General features: G+C 41.0%; 1 protein-coding gene across 2 annotated transcripts in view; it reads left to right on the forward strand.

Moving 5' to 3' along the window:
- Positions 1-25,360, forward strand: part of ADAMTS9 (ADAM metallopeptidase with thrombospondin type 1 motif 9) — a 165,354-nt gene that overhangs the window by 33,192 nt on the left and 106,802 nt on the right. The window contains exons 9-12 of one of the 2 annotated variants that reach the window (XM_063122037.1): positions 4,833-4,979; positions 7,784-7,925; positions 10,596-10,703; positions 19,300-19,445. In XM_063122037.1, coding sequence (XP_062978107.1) covers positions 4,833-4,979; positions 7,784-7,925; positions 10,596-10,703; positions 19,300-19,445 — 543 coding nt within the window. The remainder of the gene's footprint in view (positions 1-4,832; positions 4,980-7,783; positions 7,926-10,595; positions 10,704-19,299; positions 19,446-25,360) is intronic. The other variant, XM_063122038.1, reaches the window with a different exon arrangement.

A 25,360-nucleotide genomic window follows, 5' to 3' on the forward strand; every position in this document is an offset into this window, starting at 1 on the left:
GGCAAGCTTAATAGAAATGTAAACTCATCAGCCTTCAAATTTAGGATCACATCAGGTCATTTCCTCTCTTCCACTTCAAGTAGCACAGCAGCTTAAGCTGTTCTGTCTCTGTGGCCTATTTGCAACATTCTTCAATATATCATGTGCTGCAAACGTCCTATGGGTGTGTGTTGCTTTTATTAACATATTGATATTGATGCTTGATGGCATTTTGTAAATGTATCACATTAAAAAGAGGAGGAAAATTCATCCCTGGAGTACAATTATGCCTAGAGACTAACTCCGTATAACGTACACGAATGACTGAAGTGAAAAGTTCAGCGTTTCAGAAAACTTTGACGTGAGAATCTTACCCTTTTTCTGAGTAGAAGCACTTACAGTCATTGATGAGTAAGGATGGGATAGTAAGGATTAGTAGGGAAATGAATTGGGCCAACTCAAGAGCTCCAGTTTAAACCTCATAGAATCATAGAATAGTAGAGTTGGAAGGAGCCTATAAGGCAATCAAGTCCAACTCCCTGCTCAGTGCAGGAATCCACCTCAAAGCATCTCTGACAGATGGTTGTCCAACTACCTCTTGAATGCTTCTAGTGTGGGAGAGCCCACAACCTCCCTAAGTAATTGGTTCTATTGTCGTACTGCTCTAACAGTCAGGAAGTTTTTCCTGATGCCCAGAAAGAATCTCGCTTCCTGTAACTTGAGCCCATTATTCCATGTCCTGCACTCTGGGAGGATCAAGAAGTGATTCTGACCCTCCTCTGTGTGACATTCCTTTAAGTACTTGAAGAGTGCTATCATGCCTCCCCACAGTCTTCTCTTCTCCAGGCTAAACGTGCCTAGTTATTACAGTCTTTCCTCATAGGTCTTTGTTCCCAAACCCCTGATCATCTTCATTGCCCTCCTCTGAACATGGCCCAGCTTGTCTACATCCTTCTTGAAGTGTGCTGCCCAGAACTGGACATAATACTCAAGATGAGGTCTAACCAGTGCCGAATAGAGGGGAACCAATAACTCGCATGATTTGGAAGCTATACTTCTATTAATGCAGCCCAAAATAGCATTTTCTGTTTTTGCAACCACATCATACTGTTGGCTTATATTCAGCTTATGATCTACAACAATTCCAAGATACTTCTTGTTTGTAGTATTGCTGAGCCAAGTATCCTCCATCTTGTAACTGTGTATTTGGTTTCTTTTTCCTAGGTGTAGAACTTGGAATTAATCCCTATTAAATTTCATTCTGTTGTTTTCAGCCCAGTGCTTCAGCCTATCGAGATCACTTTGAAGTTTGTTTCTGTCTTCCAGGGTATTAGCTATCCCACCTAATTTTGTGTCATCTGCAAATTTGATAAGCATTCCCTGCACCACCTCCTCCAAGTCATTAATACAAATGTTTAAGAGCACTGGGCCCTGGACTGAGCCCTGTGGTCCCCCGCTTGTTCGCTCCCCCCAGTTTGAGAAGTTACCATTGAAAAGCACTCTTTGAATCCAATTCTGTAGCCAACTGTGGATCCACCTAATAGTTGTTCCATGTAACCCACTTTTAGCTAGTTTGCTAATTGGAATGTCATGTAGTACTTTGTCAAAAGCTTTGCTGATGTCAAGATATATTATGTCCACAGCATTCCCGCAGTCCACAAGGGAGGCTACCTGATCAAAGAATGAGATCAGATTAGTTTGGCAGGATTTGTTCTTGACAAATCCATGCTGAATTCTAGTAATCACTGCATTGTTTTCAAGGTGCATACAGATTGACTTCTTTGTAATCTGCTCCAAAATTTTCCCAGGGATGGATGTCAGACTAACTGGTCTATAGTTCCCAGGTTCCTCCTTTTTGCCCTTTTTGAAGATAGGGACAACATTAGCCCTCCTCCAGTCATCACCCTTCTTCCATGATTTTGCAAAGATAACAGACAGTGGTTCTGAGAGTTCTTCTGCTAGCTCCTTCATTACTCTAGAATGCAGTTTATCAGCCCCTGGAGATTTGAACTTGTTCAAAGAAATTAGGTGCTCCTTGACCATTTGTTTATCAATTTCAAACTGCAATCCTGCCCCTTCAGCTTGTATTTCACTTTTTCCAGGGGGTCATGGACCTGCTTTTGGGAGAAGACTGAGCCAAAGCAGGAATTGAGCACTTTGGCCTTTTCTTTGTTATCTGTTATCAATTTGCCATCCTCATTAAGCAGTTGAACCACTTTTTTTTTCCTCTGTCTTTTAGGCTTTGCTAGATGAGGGGTTAGCCGCTTGTGGCCCGGTATTTTCCTATGAAAATACTGAGACCACGGGTGTGTAGCCTGTTCTGCCACTTTTCCTGGCTACTGCATTTACTCACAAGTAGCCAGGAAAAGTGGCAGACGGTGCACAGCGCTCCACAGGAGCACTATAGCCATCAGGGCAGGGTGGGGAGATGGGGGAATCGGAGCCGGGGGGGGATGGGGGGAATTGGAGCCGGGGGGAAATGGAGATCGCGGGCGGGGGGAAACGGAGATCGCAGGCGGGGGATCATGGGCGGGGGGGAAACGGAGATCACGGGCAGGGGGAAATGGAGCCAGGAGGAGATGGGGGAAACGGAGCCATGGGGAGAGGGGGGGACATCGGAGCCAGAGCGGGGGGGACATCGAAGCCAGGGGGAGCGAGGAACCCTTTTTTTTAAAAAAAAACCTTACCTTTATCGTTGGCGCACTCCTGCGCACATGGCCCTTTAAAACTAAAAAAAATGGCGGATGCGATGGGTAATTACTGCAACCTGTTGCGTCTTACGTGTAGACAGGGGTGATGGCCTGCGCTACTTGTAGCACGGGCTCACCTCTCCTCCTGCATGGTTTCCAAGGTAGGTCTAGCAAAGCCCTTACTATGCACAAAGCTGAAGAAAGCTTTTTTGTTGCTTTTAGCCTTCCTCGCTAGTCTCAGCTCATTCTCAGCTTTAGCATTCCTGATGCCATTCCTGCACTTCTGTGCTACCTGTCTGTACTCTTCTTTTGTAGCCTGTCCTTCCTTCCACTTTCCATATCTGTCCTTTTTGTTTTCAGGTCATCTCTAAGCTTTTTGTGGAGCCACATTGGTTTCACCTGTTTAAAAGGGGGGTTCAGTGTTCAGCTGAATACTGGAAGGAGACCAATCTCCCCCCACCCCGCATCCTGATCCCTAAGGGAGGAAAGCTTACTTTGGAAGGTGGCACAAGGTACCTGGTGGTAGCAGCTTCTTAGAAGATGGGAGAGATCCGGCAGGCTTCTCCTCCTTTCTCCAAACTTCTTTCTAAATTGCACAAAACACTGACAGTGTATTTTTCTGTCTTGGGATGTGGAAGTTAAACTGTTAACTCCCATATTTCAGGCAGGAAGAAGTGCAATGGGGGGTCTCCTATCATGGGCCCCAAGGTGGGTTTTTCCCCTCCCTTTGGTGACTAGGGCCTCAGCTAGACCTACCTCGTCTAGCGTGACTGGGGGTGGGTGGGTGAGGATCTCACAATATTTTTATCGCGAGATCTCCCCCTCTGTTTACACATGGCACGCGATGACCTCGGAGGGAGAGGATGTCGCGCCCGCCATTTTCTTTTTTAAAAACACACAGAAGAACTGCATGAGCACTTGTGCGCTCAAAGGTAGGTGTTTTTTTTTAAATCCCCACTCCTAATGGGCGGAGAACTCCTGAGGAGCACTGCGGTCTGTGCGTTGTTCCTGGCTCCTCGTGAGTAACCGCGAGGAGCCAGGACAAACCATGACTCCTGGCCACACGTTCCGCGGTCTTGGGATCAGCCTGGAACCGCAGAAAAACTGGGTTGCAAGGGTAGGGCAAAATCCTGGGGAAATGGAGGGATCATCCCTCCCTGCTCCCGGGATCCCCTGTGCGTCATGTGGACTCACAGGTATGATCCCGGGGCGATCCCTGGGATAAGTCCTTGTCTAGCTATGGTGTAGGAGGGGGCAGTGAGGGGATATAAGAGCACAGCTGTGGGTGGCCTGCACAAGGTAGCCTGTGTTACCTTGGGATGGGGAAAGAGCGATGTTCAGAATAGGATTCTTTGAACATGATCTAACTGCTTATCTACACGATTCACATTCGTGTTTGCAATTGCTGCTCACTTTGTACGAATAGGAAACCTGCACAAATCAAGCAGCGATTGAACTGAAGATTTGCATAAATTTCCTCCATAGACTAATGTGAGGCTGATTTAGTCTACTGACAAAATTTGTGCATCTTACAAAATTTGTGCAAATTGAACTGGGTTTCGGGAGCAAGACAAATGCAAGTCCATGTTTGACAACTTGTGAATATTTTCAGTGGACATGTGCTCATGCTTGCATTCCGAGCCTCAAACAGGGCATGCTGGCATGTTTTGCAAGTAAAAATAAACTTCGCATACATCTGTAGTCCTAGTTGATTTGATTCTACTCACAGAAATGGGGTGGGGCTTTTTCCTCCTGCAAGCATCGTTACTCAATATCTCACAACATCCTACTGAGTAGTAGGAAGTCTCAAATATTTATTTCATTTATTTATCTATCACATTTTTTATACCTCCCTATTCCTATAGCCAGAGCTCTCTGAGTAGTTCACAAAAGTTAAAATCATAAAATACAACAACATGACAAAACACATTTAAAAGTTTAAAGCTGCAGTATAAAACCAAAAAGGGGGGGGGAACAGCAGCTGTACGAAGATCTAAAAATACAATAAGCTCTTTTAAATCTCATTGATTTCAGAGGGGGGAATTAACTATGTGTTTAGCTCTTTTCATTGAAATCCGTGATATTGAAGGTGTTTAACTTTCTCTTGATTACCTTCTTTTTCAAATTCATGCTGACACATCGACCAATATGCTGTCTCTTTAGATTTAACATGCCTCATGATGACAACAATAAGTGTAAAGAAGATGGAGGAAAAAACCAGCAGCATGTTATGGCTCCTACCCTGAACTACAACACTAACCCTTGGATGTGGTCAAAATGTAGCCGGAAATACATCACAGAATTTCTAGAGTAAGACCTTAATAATTACCTTTTTTAAAACAACACAAACAAACAAATGTTTGTGAGCTGCTTTTGGCACAATCTTATTGGGAGACAGCATGCAAATAAATGGATGATGCTACATGGAAGGTTCTCTGTGTGGATGCATCTATGGGGGGGGAATTAACATATATGTATGTGAACACCTGTGCACGCTGTAGGGATACATTCACACATATGACATATGCCTGAATCACAAGGTCTTGCCACTTTTTCTAGTCATACCTGATTCTTGAAGTTTTCCTTGGCAAAAATAATGGGCTGGACAAAAAGAAAGGAATGGATTAAAGAGACATGCAAAATATATCAGCCATACAGGAGGGAAAAAGGAGCACTTCCTTGAAAAATATATTAACACATATGGGTGGGACCTGCAACAAACGCTTGCAATGTATCCTTAACTTCTAATGGGAGTGCCCTTGTGCAAGGTTCCAGCCAGCCCATCATGTTCTCTTCCAACAGGCCATATCATTCCCCCCCTTTCTTCCCCACCTCATGATTCTGAGAATGCTCAGTTCTCATTGGCTGTTTCTTGGGGGAAGGGGTTGCCCCCATAGGGTTTTTTAAAAAATGTTTTTGCACTTCTCCAAATCTCAGATTTTCCCTGAGCATGCTGATATGTGACCCCATTTGGTTCCAATCATCTGGGTATACATCACTTAATCTTGATATTCAAAGGAGTGATAAAGAGCTTCAATTCCTGATGCAAATAGTGGAAATAGATAATAAAATACCAGAATGAGTTTATTTATTTGTTTGTTCTATTTATATCCCACCATTCCTCCAAGGAGCCCTTGTAGCATTAATTAATTAATTAATTAATTTATTATCATAGAATCATGGAATCATTTATATCCCGCCCTATATCTCAAGGATCTCAGGGTGGTGTACAGATAAAATCATACATATAAAATAGAATAAATATACAATTTTAAAACAAATTAAACCATTAATATGTTAAAATCAATATGAAATTTTAAAACAGTAAAATCCAATTAAAATAAGACAGTGTGCAGGCTGGTGGATTTAGCCATCAAATGCTTTGTTAAAAAGCCATGTCTTAGGTTGGTGCTGAAATAAAGCCAGTACCAGCGCCAGTCAGGCCTCCAGGAGGAGGTCATTCCACAGCTGGGGTGCCACAACAGAGAAAGCCCTCTCCCACGTCCCACCATAGTGTATATCTCACGTTGGTGGGGCACGGAGAAGGGCTGCTGCAGATCCATGATAATAATCAAAATACAAAACCTATAATAGCTTCCAAATCACGTGAGGTACTGGTTCCTCTCTATTCGGCCCTGGTTAGGCCTCATCTAGAGTATTGCGTCCAGTTCTGGGCTCCACTATTCAAGAAGGACAAGCTGGAGCGTGTTCAGAAGAGGGCAACCAGGATGATCAGAGGTCTAGAAACAAAGCTCTATGAAGAGAGACTGAAAGAACTGGGCCTGTTTAGCCTGGAGAAGAGAAGATTGAGGGGAGACATGATAGCACTCTTCAAATACTTAAAAGGTTGTCACACAGAGGAGGGCCAGGATCTCTTCTCGATCCTCCCAGAGTGCAGGACACGGAATAACGGGCTCAAGTTAAAGGAAGCCAGATTCCAGCTGGACATCAGGAAAAACTTCTTGACTGTTAGAGCGGTACGGCAATGGAATCAGTTACCTAGGGAGGTTGTGGGCTCTCCCACACTAGAGGCATTCAAGAGGCAGCTGGACAACCATCTGTCAGGGATGCTTTAGGGTGGATTCCTGCATTGAGCAGGGGGTTGGACTCGATGGCCTTGTAGGGCCCTTCCAACTCTGCTATTCTATGATTCTAATAGCGCTGCATCCAGCAACTAACCCAGAAAGCCAAACTCTGCAATGATGTGGTGGAAAGAATTATGCAACTGTTAATTGATACAATAAAAATAAATTGTAAGTGGATAATATGCAGTGCAGCAACCTTATGGCATGATTTTGGGTTGTGCAATAGCCTAGAATCCCTGTTGCAGCGCCCGCCCTCTGGAACACTACCAGTTGATACAGGTCCCCACAGTTCTGACATCCAGACATCTTCTTAAAACTCATCTCTTTACAAAAGCATTCCCTGAAGTGTGATGCAGCCAGCTATGGTTTGTAGCACAGTAGAGTATGCCGTTTTATTGCTGATTAGTTCTGTTGCGTTGTGTTTATAGTTGTTTTTATGCCAGTGTATTTTATGTTCACCACTTTGATACTTTTGTGTAAAGCAGTATATAAATCTGAGCAATACAATAAAATAAATAAAAATAATCAATGTGATGTTTGAGGGTTGGAAGGTACTAAGGGTGTTTCCAGACAGAGGGCTCCTATCACTGTGAATTAGAAGGTATTGTGTAACAATTCTGTCTTTTTCTCCTTAATGAATTCTCTGTGTTAAGAGAAGAAACTAGAAGAAGTGGTGGAAAAACATGGAGGGTTTTGAGTGAAAAACATTGTCACCCCGTAAAATTCTGTGAATAAGGCTGGGTTGATGGTGCAATAAAACCTTTGTTTGGAAGCACCCTAATGGCCAAATGAAATGTTCTTCAGGTTATTTACTTCAATGTAAGTGCGTGCAGCCCTGATTTCGGATTGGGATCACGAGTTCCAGGAGAGGGGGATTTAAGCTCTGCTCCCCCCATCCCCATTAGCATAGTGGCCTTATGCTATACATTGCTAATACTCAGCTGACTAACCATTAAGGTATTTTAGAATGATCTTAGCCTACTTCTGCAGTGCAGCAATAGAGATAAATGTAACATTTTTCATTTCTAGCACTGGTTATGGGGAGTGTTTGCTTGACGAACCTTCATCAAGAATGTACACTTTGCCTCGACAACTTCCAGGATACATGTATGATGTCAATAAGCAGTGCGAATTAATTTTTGGGCCTGGAGCTAAAGTTTGCCCTTATATGGTAAGGTGCTTTAAAAAACACTTCTTTGGCTTGCTTCAAGTATGAAATGTTGATGGGCTTATCCATGCATGTATTTTGTATGCATAATTGGGGAAGGTGCTTGCCTCTGAAAAATATTGCAGCTTGCCAGTCAGTTTGGATTTGACACTTTTTTGATTTCCAGTACCAGATGTTCCAATATTTATGGCATCTTTCATAATATGCATGTGCCCAAAGATAAAAGAATTGCTTTCTGATAGATCTTTTTCTCATGGATGTGGTATACGTGGGAATATTGCAACTGGTTAGGTGGGGCCAAATCTTGTGGGACTTTCTTACCCAATCAGCACTCTGCTTCCCTGCAGCAAGCTCATCAGCTATGACAGGTGCGTTTGGGATATTCACATGCATTCCACAGCCATGTGGGAAAGTACCATGGTAAAGCATGGGTTGTCACTGTGGGCCTATTTGATCAGCAAGTTTGATATTTGTTGGCAATATTAGAAATATTAGCAAGGAACTTAATTTTATTTATTTGTTACATTTATATCCCGCCTTTTTCCCCTCCAAGGAACCCGAGGTGGCATACATAATCCTCCTCCTCCATTTTATCCTCACAACAACAACCCTGTGAGGTAGTTTGGGTTGAGAGTCTGTGACTGGCCCATAATCACCCAGTGAGCTTCCATGGCTAAGTGGGGACTGGAACCCAGATCTTCTGACTTCCAGTCCCAAACTCTAGCCACTACACCACACTCGCTTACAACATTTTGGCACAATATGCTCTAAAACCTGGGTCTCATGTTAGATTTACGGATGTGGTGGAGAAATCAGATATCCATAAAAGGTATATAAGGAAACATTTTTCAAAAATTCTCAATCACTTATTGTCATAGATAAACCAACATTATTTACATGGTCAAGTATCTTGCAGTGGTTTTGGTACACATCCTTGCTAACAGCCATGGGAGTGATTGCTCATGTCAAAGTAGACTAGACTAGACTGCCGATGATAAGTCAGAGGAGTCAATGCCCATTTACTTTAACGTAATTAACTTTAATTACACATTGCTTTTATCAGCATGCCAGGTGCTACCCTACCATGGGCAGTCACGTTATACAGATGCACTAGCACCCACACACATTTCATTTGCTAGCTTTTGGGGCAGAAATTGTTCTGAGAACTTAAATACATAATGATTTGGGTCTTTATGCCCGTATGATAGAGAAATCTTAGGAAAGCAAGATTTTTAAAGTGCTTCTAGCAGCTTATACGGCCCTGATCAAATGCCCCTAATTTACAAATGTTTTCAACTTGCATTAGCTTCTGATTAAGTAGAAAAGTGTATAAGAGATGGAAGCAATTGAAAGGGCTGGTAGTACAGGTTGACTGTTTATATAATTTAACAGTGTAATCCTACACATGTTTACTCATAAGTAAACCCCATTGAGCTTAATGAAACTTATTCCCAGATAAGTGTGTATAGGATTGTAGCCTAAATTGTCACCCAGTGCTTTATGCTAGAATTTTATATAACCATTTTAAATTGGGAGAATCACAGAGGGAAATTAGTATGATTTTAGAGAGCCCTTGCTTATCTGTATATTTTGGTAATAATAAAGTTGGGATGTAAGACAGTCACACTGGAAACTGTGACCAGAAATCTGTTTTTTCAGCTCCAGTAAGGTGCTCTTTAGCGCTAATAATATTATTGACTATAAAGCACAGTACTTCAAGCCTTGATAATTTTGTGACCGTGTGGTTTTATTTTGACATCATGAAGCAGGGCTTTAACATTTTCAAACTTTTCTTAATGCTCACAAGATCTAGAAGCTTTTAAAATAGTAATGGTTTTACTAAAATATGGGATTTAGTGACCCAAGGAAAGGTCACACAGGAAAAACTTGGTTGTAAAGGGGGTCATATATTTCAACTCCCATACCAATAATGCAGCCATATTTCTGGATTATCATAAATAGCCACGAACACAGCTGCAAATCCAGGATAAATCATTTGAGTAGAAAGGTTCTTTTTGTTGTTTATTCGTTCAGTCGTTTCCGACTCTTTGTGACTTCATGGACCAGCCCACGCCAGAGCTTTCTGTCGGCCGTTGCCACCCCTAGCTCCCCCAAGGTCAAGTCTGTCACCTCCAGAATATCATCCATCCATCTTGCCCTTGGTTGGCCCCTCTTCCTTTTGCCTTCCACTTTCCCTAGCATCAGCCTCTTCTCCAGGGTATCCTGTCTTCTCATTATGTGGCCAAAGTACTTCAGTTTTGCCTTTAATACCATTCCCTCAAGTGAGCAGTCTGGCTTTATTTCCTGGAGTATGGACTGGTTTGATCTTCTTGCAGTCCACGGCACTCTCAGAATTTTCCTCCAACACCACAGTTCAAAAGCATCTATCTTCCTTCGCTCAGCTTTCCTTATGGTCCAGCTCTCGCAGCCATAGGTTACTACGGGGAATACCATTGCTTTAACTATGCGGACCTTTGTTGTCAGTGCAGAAAGGTTCTACATTTGCAACTTTAGCCAGAGTCCCTTCCTGTATTTTTTTTTATTCAGTTGTTTATACTTCTTTATTCAGTGATGGTAATAACACCAGGTAGATAATCTAAAATATGTATGTGATGCATAGCATGTATTAGAGTGGCTGTTCAGTAATGCTGAGACCATTTCAAATCACTTAAGCAGAAACAGTGCAGAAGACTCTGGTGCATCAATGCTGATGGAACACATAAAGGATGTCGCACTCAACACACACCATGGGCTGATGGGACAGAATGTGACCAAGGAAAGGTTTGTTGTTGGCACATTTACTATTTCTTGCTTTCTCCTCTCCCCATCGCGGAATCCCCCAATGTAGACAGAGGAGATGTTGTTATGATGGTCTCAGTTCAGTGAGAAAATCTTTGATCTCTGTATGTGTTGCATAGCAGCAATTTTAAAAATTGATAGATCATAGGTCAATGCTTGTCCACAGACCACATCTTATCTGCCTGTCCACTCCAAAGGAAAATGTTCAGCCATCTCTTTATGAATGGGACACTTTATTCTCTCCATTTCTTAACAGCAATATGAGCACCCCCCAACACACACACACACACACACACACTCTTTGTACTGGGTAGCCACTTAAATATGGAACCACAAAAACAGCTCCGTGTGGCAGACTATTCATGTAAAGCATTTTCCCAAGCAGTTTGGGCAGTTTTCCTCATAAGCCAGAAGAGGGAGGGGGGAAAAGAATGTCCAAACTGCGAGAAGAATCACTTGGATCGTCATGTAGAGATTACTTTTTCTTATGGCTGCATTTAAAAGAAGCTACCACCCTCAGAGAGTGCAGGGTAAAAGGGGAGTTAGCCAGCCTGTCACTGTATCAAGGAGCAGACTCTTTTGTGAACAGACATATGTCTCCCACACAGCAGGGACAAGTTCAGTTATACATTCATTGTTGGCATCTGAAACTTTCAAGAACAATGATTCTCATCTGACAGAGCAGTGAAAGGCTGCCTGGATCTAGAAGAAAAAAAATGGAGCTAATCCAGTAGCGAGAGGTGTCTGTGAGGCAGAATGGTGATGGTACAATCTATATAACACGGTGTTGGGAACTGTCCTTGCTGAAGACTGCATAGAGGGAACTTATTGTGAGTTGAAAGGCCACAACTAGTTTGTACATTGTCGGTTGTATCCAATGTTAGGCCTTAGCTAGACCGGGCTTTATTACGGGGCAAACCCCGGGATCATCCCTGTGCGTCCACATGACGCACAGGGGATCCTGGGATAAGTGAGGGATGATCCCTCCCTGGCCTCGGGATAGAGCCCTTCCCTTTGGGCCCGCTTTTTCCACAGTCCCGGGCTGAGCCCGAGACCGCGGAACATGTGGCCCATTGCCGTGGTTTGACCCACAGGAGTGCTGCACCCATCGGGGTTAGGGTGGGGGAAGTGGGGAAACCAAATTAAATTAAAAAAAACACTTACCTTCAGCACACTGGCATTCATGCACTGCTTCTCCTTTTAAAAAAAAATGGCAGGCGCGAAGCCTCTTTTCCTGCAGTCATCGCACCTCACGTGTTAACGGAGGAGGGTTCTCACGTTAAACACAACGTGAGATCCTCCCTCCTCCATCCTGGATTATAAGGTAGGTCTAGCTAAGGCCTTAGTCTAACTTAAGTCCCATTCATTTCAGTGAGTCAATTCTAAGTAGGACTAACATTGGATACAACCCGTTAACTGCATATTATCGACTGGTATCATGTCCATGTTTTCACTGACAGAATTTGCATATAATTTAAGGGGACATGGTTTAAGGTGTCTTCTGAACAGGACCAAAGGAAAAACTGTTTTCTGCAATGCTCAAAACACAGCAGTTTTGACTACTATGAAATACATCTCTTCAAACCAAGTTCAGACAAACCTGTGGAAGGGCCAGTAAAAATCCAATAGCTGTGAGACTAAATGCATGTTTAAACAGAGTCCTACAGCTCCAAGCAGATTCTTGGGGCTGCTGGGAACTGTAGGACTGTTTTCTGTGTAAACATACATATGATATATATACATATTTTGAAAGCTTTTTTATTTTTTAAAAAAATGCAGATTATTCAGATATGAAAGAGTGGAAGCATGGGTAAAACATGCAGAAGTGGCAAGGAAATATGTATATGAATTGACCATCCCAAGCCTGGTCAACTGTTCAGGTTTCTCTGTATAGTCACAGCAGTTCAAAACTTGTTTTGTTTGTTTGTTTTGTTTCAAAAGCTGGAAATGCGATGTCAGGATTGAAGCATAAAAAATATTAAAAAATATAAAATATATATATTCATGCGCAAAGCCACAAAATGAAGAAGTTATTTTATAAACTTGCTCAAGTACTATTCAGGCATAAAGACAGTCGATTTGCTAAAGTCCCATTTGTACTGCTCCAGAATTAATTTTGGAGTAAGCAGTTTTACTGCAATCTACTGACATAAAATCCGAGCTGAATGCCCTCGGTTAGAGAAGCTTCCCCCTCCCTGCTTTTAAACATTTTCTGCAGTTTACAGCCTTGCCCTGCCAAAGTGTGCTGAGATTAATATTTTGCCTCAAGCCTGCTGGTTTTAAAGTCCATGGTATATAGACTACTCAAGAAAATATCATTTTGCTTTTTTTTTTTTTTTTGTAGAGGGAGTATATTTGGAGATCTAAATATCCTAGTGCCCAGGAAATTCTGAAATTAAAGTCAGAAATTAAAGCAACTATATTATAAGCATGCCTGCTTTAAGTCTCCTCCCTAAGTCATACATATTCATATGACCTACTAGACATATTTTAAGTATGAGAACTGTGAGCTGGATAGTATTAAATCAAGTCATAATCCATACTCTGATTTTAGGGCATTTTATCATAAATGTTTGTCACATTCATTTACTTTTGTTTGGGGCCATCAACACTTGTTGCTGTTTTCACATAAAAAAACCACTCATAACTTTCGAACTCCACTCTGTGGCTGTTGGGTTGCATTCACTTGCCTGCAATATATTTATCACTAATGATAACCAGTGGATTTCATTGGATTGCAGCAATTTTTCAGATGAGGCTTCTGCTTTCCACTGTGGGCTCTAATGTGTGTAAAACATGTTGTGTGAGTTCTGTGCACTTGCAAGCCAAATGGTCTGTTCTATGGTAAGGATGATTGTTGTTCAATATTTTTGCTACATATGGCAGCTGTTCTGCAAGATGTTCCTCCTTTGGGGTAGCACTGCCTATATTGATGCCATGTGTGTCTTTATTCATGGCAGCTGTGGAACTTATGTGCCTGTGCAGAAGGTTAGTGTAGGAATTGATCCCAAAGCTTCCCCTTCACTGGGAGTGATGTGGTTGCACATAAGCGGTACAGAGACTTTTCAGAAAGGAAACAGATTGTGCCTAGAACACCCAACTGGATGGGTCAAAGTTATGAAGCCACCCTAAGTGGAAAATGCTTGTTTTTACACACACACACCCATTATTTACATCCTTTATTCTTTTAGCTTTCAAAGTGATTTTGAGAGTGTCTTTCAAGATGTCTCAGCTGCGAGTGTGTCTTTTCTGCTGACACATTTGTGACATCTAACCTACAAAAAAATCAGACAGGCTCTTTTCCCCAGAAGCTGTCACAACTTGTGCTTTTTGTTCTGGATCAGTAAATAGGCACAACTTGGTTTGGAGAGCTGTCACTCTCTCTGGCCTCAGCAGTTCAACGGCTCTTCGTTATTTAGGAAGTCAGAGCCATTCATATGTGCAATTAGAATTTGACTTAACAAAAGTGTACTAATATGTAACTAACTACTAGTTATAAATTCACTGGTCTGGTTCAGCCTGCAAAAACATTGTGGTTATGCACTCACCCCTCCTCCTCCTCCTCCTCCTCCATGTGCTGGAGAAGGAAATTGGAGGCATTGGCATCTGCATTTAAACCAAATTATAGTTCCCCATAATGTCTTAACCCACAGAATTGTGGTTTGTTTGAACTATGGTATCAGAACAAGCCAGGATCTGAAACCACAGTTTAATCTTGGCTTGTTCTCACTAACTATAATTTTAACAAACTATAGTTCCCCAAGTTCAGACATCTTAGAGAAATGTGGTTTGTTTACAAACAAAAGCAGATTCTTCCAATCTCTTCCTCTGGCATGCAAAAGAAGACCGGGGACACACAAGCCAGAAAACTTTGCAGACTAATTCACATAATAGGAAAGGAAGGAATGATTTCCTAATTTCTAAATCAGTTATCTCCTTTACTTAGATAAAACGTCATATGGTTTGATTACCATGGAAGTCTATATTCTGCTTTAAATAATACATTTTAAAGTATTCTAATAAAATCTGAAAATGCAAAGTGTGTGTGAGCAAATATACAGGTGCACATGCCATAGAACTAGGATTCCCATTATTTCCCACATTTATTTATTTATTTATTACATTTTTATACTGCCCAATAGCCGAAGCTCTCTGGGCGGTTCACAAAAATTAAAACCACAATAAAACAACCAACAGGTTAAAAGCACAATTACAAAATACAGTATAAAAAGCACAACCAGGATAAAACCACGCAGCAAAATTGATATAAGATTAAAATACAGAGTTAAAACAGTAAAATTTAAATTTAAGTTAAAATTAAGTGATAAAATACTGAGAGAATAAAAAGTATTGAACAACTATTCCAATGTATATTCACATTGGAAAGTACATGTTTGCCAGCATACAATGTGCAATGTGTATCCATGGGATACCTGTTCAGGTCAGTAGAATAGTAGGATGAACATTTAAGAACCTTCTGAATAGAAGCTTAATTTGGCAGTTTCGGTGGTGTCCCGTCCTCACACTTCTGGAATACTCTGCCCAGGGAAGCTCACCTGGTGCTAAAACTGCTTTCTTTTTGGCACCAGGTAAGATGGTGCTGTTGTCCCAGGCTTTTTCAAGTATTTAAAATTGTTTTATATTTTTTAGCATTTTATTAATTTAGTCCCTACAATTTAGTTTTTACCTGTTATACCCGAGACTATATTTTATGCTGTGTTGGCATGTTTATTAGTTTTATATTGTTGATTGTTTTTGGCCTTAGCTAGACCTACCTGAAAGTCCGGGGGAGAGGAGGGGAGACCTTGCGTTGCGATTAACGTGAGATCTCACCCCCATTTACATGTAAGGCACGACGACCTCAGGAAGATAGGCGTCGCGTCCGCCATTTTAAAAATATTTTATAGGGGATGGAGCTCACGAACACTCGTGCGCAAAGGTAAGGGTGTTTTTTTAAAAAAAATTAACTACTTTCCCTGCTCCCCCCACCCTACCCCCGATGGGCGCAGCGCTCCTGAGGAGTGCTGCACCCCGTGTGCAGCTCACAGAGCTGGGTAAACCCATGGAAATGGGCCACACACTCCATGGTCTCGGGCTCAGCCTGAGACCACAGAAAATCTGGGGGCAAAGGGGAGGGCTATATCCCGGGGCAAGGGAGGGATGACACATCTGGATGCACAGGGACGATCCTGGGGTTCACGCCAGGATATAGCCTGGTCTAGCTAACGTCTTTGTTAGGATTTTATTTGTATCATTATTATCATGTTTTAAATTGTAAAACTCCTAGAGACATTTATTTAATGAGGTGTTTAATAAATTAAACAAATTAATTTTATATTCATTTTATCCCCTCTCCCACCATCTCGTCTTTCTAAAAATTTTGAGCTCATTGCTATTTCTTATGTGATTTGAGGTGAGAAGGAGGATCACGTAGTCATGTCCAGCAAAGAATTAATGCCAAACATATCACTTGTTTGCTGTAACCATACATGCATGGGGTGCTAGAAATACGTGTTATAAGGAGGACGGTTTTGATAGGTGCAATTTAAAGACATGGAAACCCTTCTACAAGTCACTTCCATGTCCAAAAATGTTCCATTTCTTCTTCCCTTCTTATTTTTGTTTATGGACTGGAAAGACAGGTTTACCTTTTTAATGTATTATTGTATTTTATTTTATTTTATTTATTTATTTATTTATTACATTTTTATACATACAACAGCTGAAGCTCTCAGTTTTAGACATTCAGCTAATCTCTCTCTTTTGACTAAGTTAGTCCAAACGAAAACAATATTCTTTTTGCACCTACAGAAGAGGCCAGTGCTGTCAAAAGCTAAATTCATTACTTTAGTAGTCTCTATTGGATCTTGTTGCTTGAATAACACAGCAGTTCAATGATACGACTTTTTAAATGCACCATAAATAAACATGCATGTTCATGAATGGGCCCATTAAGAACCATGGCTTTAATCATGGTGGTTAAGTCAGAAAGCCAGGCTGTGTTCAGAAGACACCTTAAACCATGGCTTTAACCATGATGAATAAGACTTTTTGCTTTATTCACCATGGTTAAAGCCATGGCTTAAGGTGTCTTCTGAACACGGCCTGGCTATCTGGCTTAACCACCATGATTATAAAGCCATGGTTTAAGGTGTCTTCTGAACGGGCCCAATGATTCAGTGCTAGCCCTGAAATGCATTATAATTGTCATGATGGCTGATTACTGCTGATTACTATTGAGTATCTGTATCCCCACTGAGGCATTTGCCTGAATGCATAACCCAATGTCCCTGTACACACAGATTTTTCATACTGATTGCGCAAAGGTAGGGTGGGAGCAGGGCTTGTTTGAAGTCCCATGTGCAGTGGCACATCCCCACTCACCCCTGCACCCCCTTGCATATTTAAGCAGATGGCTGAACAGAACTCACATCATAAGTAAGATGCTCTTACTCAGGAGATAGGCACTGACCTGGGTATTGAGAATATTGCCAAGGAAAGGAACTATAGTTAAGTATTAACTTTTTAATTACTTTAATACCTGTTATTTTAATCTCTGGGGAGGGTATTCCACAGATGAGGTAACACCACTGAAAAGGCCCTGTCTCTTCTTGTAACCACTTGATGTGTCTGGGGCACCTGGAGGAGGGCCTCAGGGGATGAATGGGAGGAGACACTCCTTCAGGTAACCTGGCCCCAGGCTGTTCAGTGCTATAAAGGTTAAAATCAACACATTAAATTGAGCCCAGAAACTGACTGGCAGCCAGTGCAGATGGCAAAGCATGGGCATAATATGATTGTATCAGTCATATGATGTGTTCCGACTTCTCTTCTTTACTAGCTTGACTCGCACAGACCATCTGCACGCTAGTACTTTATTGCTCAGTATCATGCTTTTCTACATGCACCCGGAAAAGCTGATTGCGAGGCCAACCAGGAGTCAATTGAACTCCCCCTGCTCACTCCTAGCCACTCTACCCCCCTTGCTTGCCTGCCTGCTGACCCGCGGGACTTACCTCAGGCCTCCACGCATGCCAGTGAGCTGCCCGGATTCTTCTCTGGGCTCCCCGCTCCCAGACACACCTGGCCAGCTGCTCCCGCCACTCACTTCCAGCCACTACCAACCTTCAGGACTTACCTGAGGCCTCTGTGCAAACCACTTTGGCAATGATATGTTTCAATGCCGCTGCTCCCCCCTGCTCCGCCCAGCTATATTTATAGCTCCTGTTGCTTAGCAACACAAAGTTCTTCTCATAGCTCGTAACCTCCTACATGCCACACATTGCCTTAGTGTTTTATATGTATATAGATTTCTTCTCACTTCTGTTGCATTTGTCACATGGACAAAACTGTTTTCTTCCTGTTGGAATGTCTTTTCACCATGTGTTTGTACTACCACTCCTTTTTAAAAAAATATTCTGCTCTTTGTACGTTTCAGTAGTGTTCGTAAAGTAGACAGTACCTCCTGCTGTCACACAAGCCCATTGTACTGGATTATTGTGGAAGTTGGTCTACCCAGCAAGACTCAGGCTATCAACTTTTCCCTCTGTGTTTTTTGCACACTGTTTGGCTTTCTTCTCACATATTCTTTCCAGCAGCTTACCTGCCATATCTACTCTTCAGGGAGACTTTAGACTGTTCATAAAAGCTGAGCTTTAACCATGAAATTCTTGTTTTGAATTGCATGAAAGGGAGAATTTGTTGTTCAAATAGACAAAGTGATTTTATTATCTGTTATAACTTACAGAATCTGATTTATGCATTTTAATACTTTTATACAATATTTTTACGGTATATAGTTTTTATACTTAATCTACGACATGTAGCTGGTTGGCTCATTGCAGCATCAGCTGATTAAGTTTGACACTGAAGGAAGGGGTGATAAAAGTTATTCGAAGGCTTACTGTCTGTTATAAGTTCTGAAACAAGAATGTCTATGAAGCCCCTTTTGCTTATTTAACTGCACTTGGGAATACGTAAAAAGTGACACTGCAAAGTGATTCAAGATTCTGCCTGTTTAAGCTATTATACTAATCTCAATTTTCTGTCATCTTTATGTAACATTTCTTGTCTAGTCTAGACTGCTCTAGGTGAGTAGGTGGGAAAGGCTGCTGATAAGTTGTTTTTTCATTGTGTGTGTGTGTGTGTGTGTGCGTGTATATTTCTTTTTTCCATTAAATGTAAAAAATCACTAGAATAAAAAGTGAAAAACTGCAGTTAAAGAAGATGGAAAGTTACTAATAAATATATTGTCATATAATATCTATAACAATACATTTGAACATTAAGTAAAAGTAATACACACACCCTGCCACACACACACACACACTCACACACACATCCTCCTCCCCTGACTTATGGAAGGAGAGTAGTCTTATCTCTAATGAAGCAACCTAATGAGAACAAATTTTATAAGGGATTTGCTTTCTAAGTATTTTAAACAGGAATAACTCATGCAGATAAACTGAATTTTATCTTAAACACATTTTAGAGTGCTATAATCCAGATCATAGCAATGAAACAATGTTGTAAAAATCTCTCTCTCTTTTTTCCCTCTGGTCTCCTTTCTGGAATTTAGCACTGCAAGTATGGCCACTGTGTTCCCAGAGAGCGAGAAATACCTGTGACAGATGGGGCATGGGGCACATGGAGTCCCTTTGGAGCTTGCTCACGAACATGTGGTGGGGGAATTAAAAATGCTGTGCGAGAATGCAACAGGCCTGAGTAAGTACAGGATTACTGAATACTGTGGCTGAGTTTAAACATCACTATAACTAGAAATCCTGTTTAATAAACCATAGTGTGAATGAGCAGTAGGGCTAGTGCACACAGCCTGTTTGTTCCTCCCTTTGTGCAAGCTGATAAACTTGGAAGGAATAGCATTGTGTGATGTTCAAACCCACAATTCTGGTTAAGTGCACCCAAACAAGCCAGAATTGTAAACCATCTTTAAACCAGAGTTTACAAATCCTGGCATGTTTGGGTGCACTAATCCATAATCTCCTGGATTCAGATATCACATGAAGCTTTTCCTTCTTGACTTCTTTACCTGCTCACATGAAGGGAGGAATGAAGCCAGAATGAACAGGTTGTTTGCAACAACATCCTGCTCATTCACATTGTGGCTTATTAAGCCAGGATTCCTGGCTTAATGTATCAAGTAAACATTGCTTATCTGTCAATAAAGCACCCATTGTTCTTTCTACAGAAATGGGAAAAGCAGATAGGATGTTATTTTCCCCAATGTGGTAGAAAAGCTTACATCGTCATGAAATTCCTGTGGGTGTCTTTAACACATGTATTTGTGCAAGTTGTTATGTCACAAGGAAGTATTTCCAGTCTCAATTTCCATTTGAATTTGCTGAAATGGAGATGAAGGTGTTAAATCAGGACCACTTTCAACCTGGCAGAATGATAGGTAGGGGTATCTGGATTGTGGAATACTCTCCCCAGAGAGGCTTGCTTGCCATCTGTTCTGATGTCACTTTGGCCCTAGTCAAAGATGTAACCCCACCCCACCCCAGTCCTTTACATTTAATGTTTTATCTTGGCTGGGTTTGCTTTTATACTTCTATTGATTTTACAGGTTTAAGTACATTGCTGTACAGTTAATGTGTTTTTGTTGTATTTTATTATGTTTTGAAATGTTGTAAGTTGCCAGGAGAATTTTATTGAAGGGCAGTTTATACATTCCTGGAGTAAATGAACTTAAGAAACCACTACATGGAAACCATTTCATGGTGGGGAATAGGATGTCACACATGAAGCATGTGTACTTAATGCATGTCAATGAGTCACAGATGGCATGCGTATCTACACGTGATGTACATATTTGGATAAGTCCTATGCAATTGCAGTTTATCAGTGCACATACAAGACAAGAAAACAAACACAGCATTCCATGTGATGGCCTACATATGCCAGTTGCCCTCCATTACCTGAAGGATTTCTGTGTGAGCATGTTCTCACATCTGAAGCAGCCCTAAATCAGGACTGAATTTGATCATATATCCATTATGACTGAGCCCACAAGACATGTTTTCAGTGCCAAAGCTCAGCCCTGAACTCAGCGAAGCTGTGACCCTGCCAAAAATTGCTCTTCTGAAGCAGGTATTGGCATTGGGAGGAAATCCCTCATTGGCATTAATACCAGCTTCAAAGGAGGGATTTTCCTCAGGATCCCAGCAGGGGAGGAAAGAGTAAAAAAAAAAACACCCCAAAAATCTCCCTGCCATAATCTTGATACACACACACACACACACACACACACACACACACTCAGAGCGACTGCTATTTGCATTTTGAAAAAACACTGTAAGGCACATTTAATGTTAGGTTTAATTTGTTCAAAGCAGGCTTCTGAAAATTTCCAGATATCTTTCCTTCACCCTTGAGAAACGATAGACTGCTCTCATGTAATGGGATTAGCAATCCCGAATCAAAGGGAACAGTTTCCAGGGACACATGATTCCAGCATATGACCATCTGGATCCACTTGTGCTGTATTCGTATTGGATATGGACTTTGCAGTTTTGAGTACAAACGTGCAGGTTGGGATGCAAATTGAGGTTAGGAATGCCTAGTGGGTTTTTTTACTCTCCTTGGGGCAGTAGACCTTCATGTCCTATCTAAAAATGCTTTTAAAAACTTTCTTAGGCCTAATCTACACCAAGCAGGATATTGCACTATGAAAGCAGTATGAAAGTGTTATATAAAAGGGAGGAGCCATACCAAGCAGGATATAGCACTATGAAAGCCATATGAAAGCAGTATACAGTATGTGTCAATGGGCCCCAACAGTCGTCAGTGCACTTCAATACCGCTACAAAGCAGTAGTGTGGCTCCTGCCTTTTATATACCGCTTTCATAGTGGAATATCTGCTTGGTGTAAATGAGCCCTTAGTTTCAAAGGAAGGTTGCCATATGACAGGGTAGGGCAGGGGAAAGCTGCTCTTCGAAAGACACAGAACTAGTTGCCCACTTCTTTGGATCCTTGCCACATATCATCTTTCTTTTTAAAGAATCCAAAGTTTAAAAACAGTGCGAAAACTTTGCATTCATTAAAAGAAAAGGGGAGTGGTGGAAACTGTTAAGCATGGGCGTCAGTCACTGACTGGCTTCCTTTGCTGAGCTGAGAGGAGAGCAAAAATTGACAGTGACCTAATAAACTCTGGGGATGATGAGGTCAGTAACAATTAAAAGTTTCTGCAACAAGGGAAAAAGCTGTTTTCCAGACATGTTCAGCAAGGTACTACAGCTCAAATAACTGACTCCAGAGCTTTCCGGTTGATGTCATAGTTTGAGGATTATGGGGAACATGTCTTGATATGGGAAAAACAGGCATTGTGCGATGTCTGGGGAAAATAGACCACATTTCAAGTACCCTAAGCTGTTGTTTAGCCATTGGTCTGTACTCTGTCTACGGTAAGTGGAGACTGGTGTTAGCATATAATTTCTCTTCCCTGAGCCACACATGCCCAAGGCATTTTAGATGGCATCTCTCACCTACTTCAGTGCCACATTACTCTTTACCTGCTAAAAACACCACAAGGTGATTTTGCTATTTCTGTTTGATGTGATGAATTGTTTGGAAGGGCCTCGACTGGGTGAGACATGGCATATACTGTGCCAAGGCAAAATCAACTCAAAGTGACTTTCGCATTAAAAAAGTGATGCAAAAACTGGGACTGAGTCATTCCTTTTAGTTCTATAAACATTTGTTGCAAAGATATTTGGATTCCTCACAAATATTGGTAGAAGAAGGGAAAGAAATCCAAGCCCTAGTTTTAAAGGCCTTTAAAACGTTATACTTCAAAATCTGGTTCCAGAACTGGCTCAGAAAAACTCAGTCCATTTTCATGACTGGATAGACTGGTGCCTGTCAGATTTCTCTGCTCCTGAGCATCCATTAGATAATCTAGTACATCGTTAAGCAATTAGTAGAGGAAGATTTCATTCTGCAGTGGGTGAAGGAGACAGGGGACATAGCTCTGTAGTATACATTATAAGAAATAAATGAAAGGTCAAAGTGAGCGCAACATTTAAGGAGGAGAAAGCTGTCAATGACTACTTGCCCTGATGGTTATGTGCTACCTCCAGTATCCGAGGCAGTAAGCCTGTGTGCACCAGTTGCTAGGGAACGTGGGTGGGAGTGTGCTGTTGCACTGTGTCCTGCTTTGTTGGTCCCTAGTCGACAGCTGGTTAGCCACCGTGTGAACAGAGTGCTGGACTAGATGGACCCTCGGTCTGATCCAGCATCAGGGCACTTCTTATGTTCTTATGGGTGTCCTGCTTGCTGCTTCCATCAGAAAACTGTTTGCCAAGGAAATAGTTATGAAAAGCAATGCTAAAAGGATGTCAGAGGGCCAAACCAGATGTTAGCAGGAGATTGGCCTGTGCGTGCTTGTTTTTTGTTGACGTGAAAGATTGCCTTGTCCCATATGTACCTACCTGAACCTTAAGATCTTCAGAGTCCCTGCTCCAAGTCCACTAGGGAAAGGGCCTTTTCAGTGATGGCACCCTGCTTTTGGAACAGCCTACTTGGAGAGGTTTGCCAGGCACCAACTTTATTATTCTTTTGATGTCAGGTGAAGACCCTTTTATTCACCCAAGCCTTTTAAATTACAAATGTCTTTTAGCTTGGGCTTCTCAGTTTAACATTTTGTTTTAATTATGTTTTTCATTTCACCAGTTGTTATTATTTTATTCTCTATTTTAGTGTTGTATTTGTTTATGAGTTGCCCAGCCTACGGGTAGAGACAAGCCAGAGTTTCCTGTTCAGCTGTTCAGGTCAGATTAACCAAGTCAGGGGTGGAAATCCCTCTGCTGGCTCTGTCATGGTAAGCCAGAATGTTAGAATTCTGGTTTACCATAATGTCTGAATATGGGCATTGTCTATGAAAGGAATGGGTGTTCTAGAAACCTATTCTAGGAGTTATCAGATTAATAAAATGATGCAGGGAAAACTTCATTCATAGAGATCAACAAATCCATCTGCTTGACAAAAGGTAGACATTTCCAAGATACTATTATCTTTGTAATCCAGACATGTTTCCAAGCTTAACAAATCAAATAGTTCTAAGCTATCTCGGCTTATTGATTTAGTAACTAGAGGGTGGTGGAGATTTGGGAGCAACTTATCAAAACATTTTTTTAAATTTATTTTAATCATTTTTATTGTGAATTTTTAACAGAATAAAAAACATAAAAGAAAATAAAGAAATAATAATAAAAAACAAAAAATAGACATATGCAACTACATACTTCAAAAGCCTCAGTTTCAAAAATCACAATATTCTAAAATAAAAAAGGGGAAATAGAATCAATTACACATAAACATCAATGAAGGCACACCAAATGCCTGACTATAAGTCCATTCATAAATGGTGCCTGTATACCACTCTTTCAAATGTTGCTAATGTTGTTAAGTTTTCAATCCATTGCATTATAGGCAGTGGATTATCTTTCCAATGTTGTAGAATCAGTCTTTTAGCGGTCAAAAGGGTGAGAAAAATCCATTTACATTGATTGTGTGTTATTTTCCAATAAGCCAGTAAGTAATTTAAGATGACATGTACATTCAAAAATATTAAAGAGCTTTCTAATACAAAATTTATGCATCTGATAATTTCCTCCCAAAAAGAGACAACTATTGGACATTTCCAAAACATATGAACAAAAGAATCATTTGTTGTGTGAAACCTCCAACAATTAGTCGATTTGGATAAACCTTTATTAAACAGACACTGTGGTGTCCAATAGACTCAAAACAATATTTTTCCTGAATAAGACGTAACCGGAGATCCACTGACATATCAGATACTGTTGCCAAATCAGTGGTCCATTGATTCTATAAAATAGGTCATTCCAATTCTCTATTCCATTCCTGCTGAAGCCCCAGTGCATCATATTTATTCACAGATATAAGCATTTATAAATATAAATCATGGGTCACTTTACCCAGTCAGCCTTAATAAGTGCTTCTAATAATGAGAGAGATTCTGAAGCAGTAAAAGCCACAGGGCCAAATATAGATTCTAACAAATGTTTCCATTGTAAATAGTGCCATTCAACTGTGGCAGGTAATTTAAATTTATCTCACAAAGCTGAAAATTACAAAAACTCATGATCTGCACTTAATAATTGATCCAGGGTAAAAATCATTCTTTCTGCCCAAGTCCACCACAAAAACACTGTTTTCCCCTATTTTTTAAGTCTGGATTTCCCCATATAATCAATTTAGCATGAGAAACTGCTGAAATTGTGGGAGATGCATTTTCTACTTTAATATGTCGAGAACCTAATGCTATCCATTTGGAAAGAATTGCCAGACAGGATGATTCCAAAACTGACCAAGGTGGAAAATCAAATCTAAGTGGAAAAGACCAAAAATTGGTGCAGGTCAGCCCGATGGTATGTAGCAAGGTTGGGAAAGCCAAACCCACCATCTTTAGTTGGAAGTTGCATCCTTTTCAGGGATATTTATGGTGGAGAAGAACCTCCAAAATATTTACAAAACAAAGTATTAAGTTTCTGAAAATATTTGCTAGGTATATGTAAATGGATTCCAATCAGCATTATTTCTGACTTTGACCAGTTAATTGAATAGCCAGACAAATCACCAAAAATATTAATACTGC

Source organism: Elgaria multicarinata, chromosome 3, assembly GCF_023053635.1.
Source record: "Elgaria multicarinata webbii isolate HBS135686 ecotype San Diego chromosome 3, rElgMul1.1.pri, whole genome shotgun sequence".
Lineage (NCBI taxonomy): Eukaryota > Metazoa > Chordata > Lepidosauria > Squamata > Anguidae > Elgaria > Elgaria multicarinata.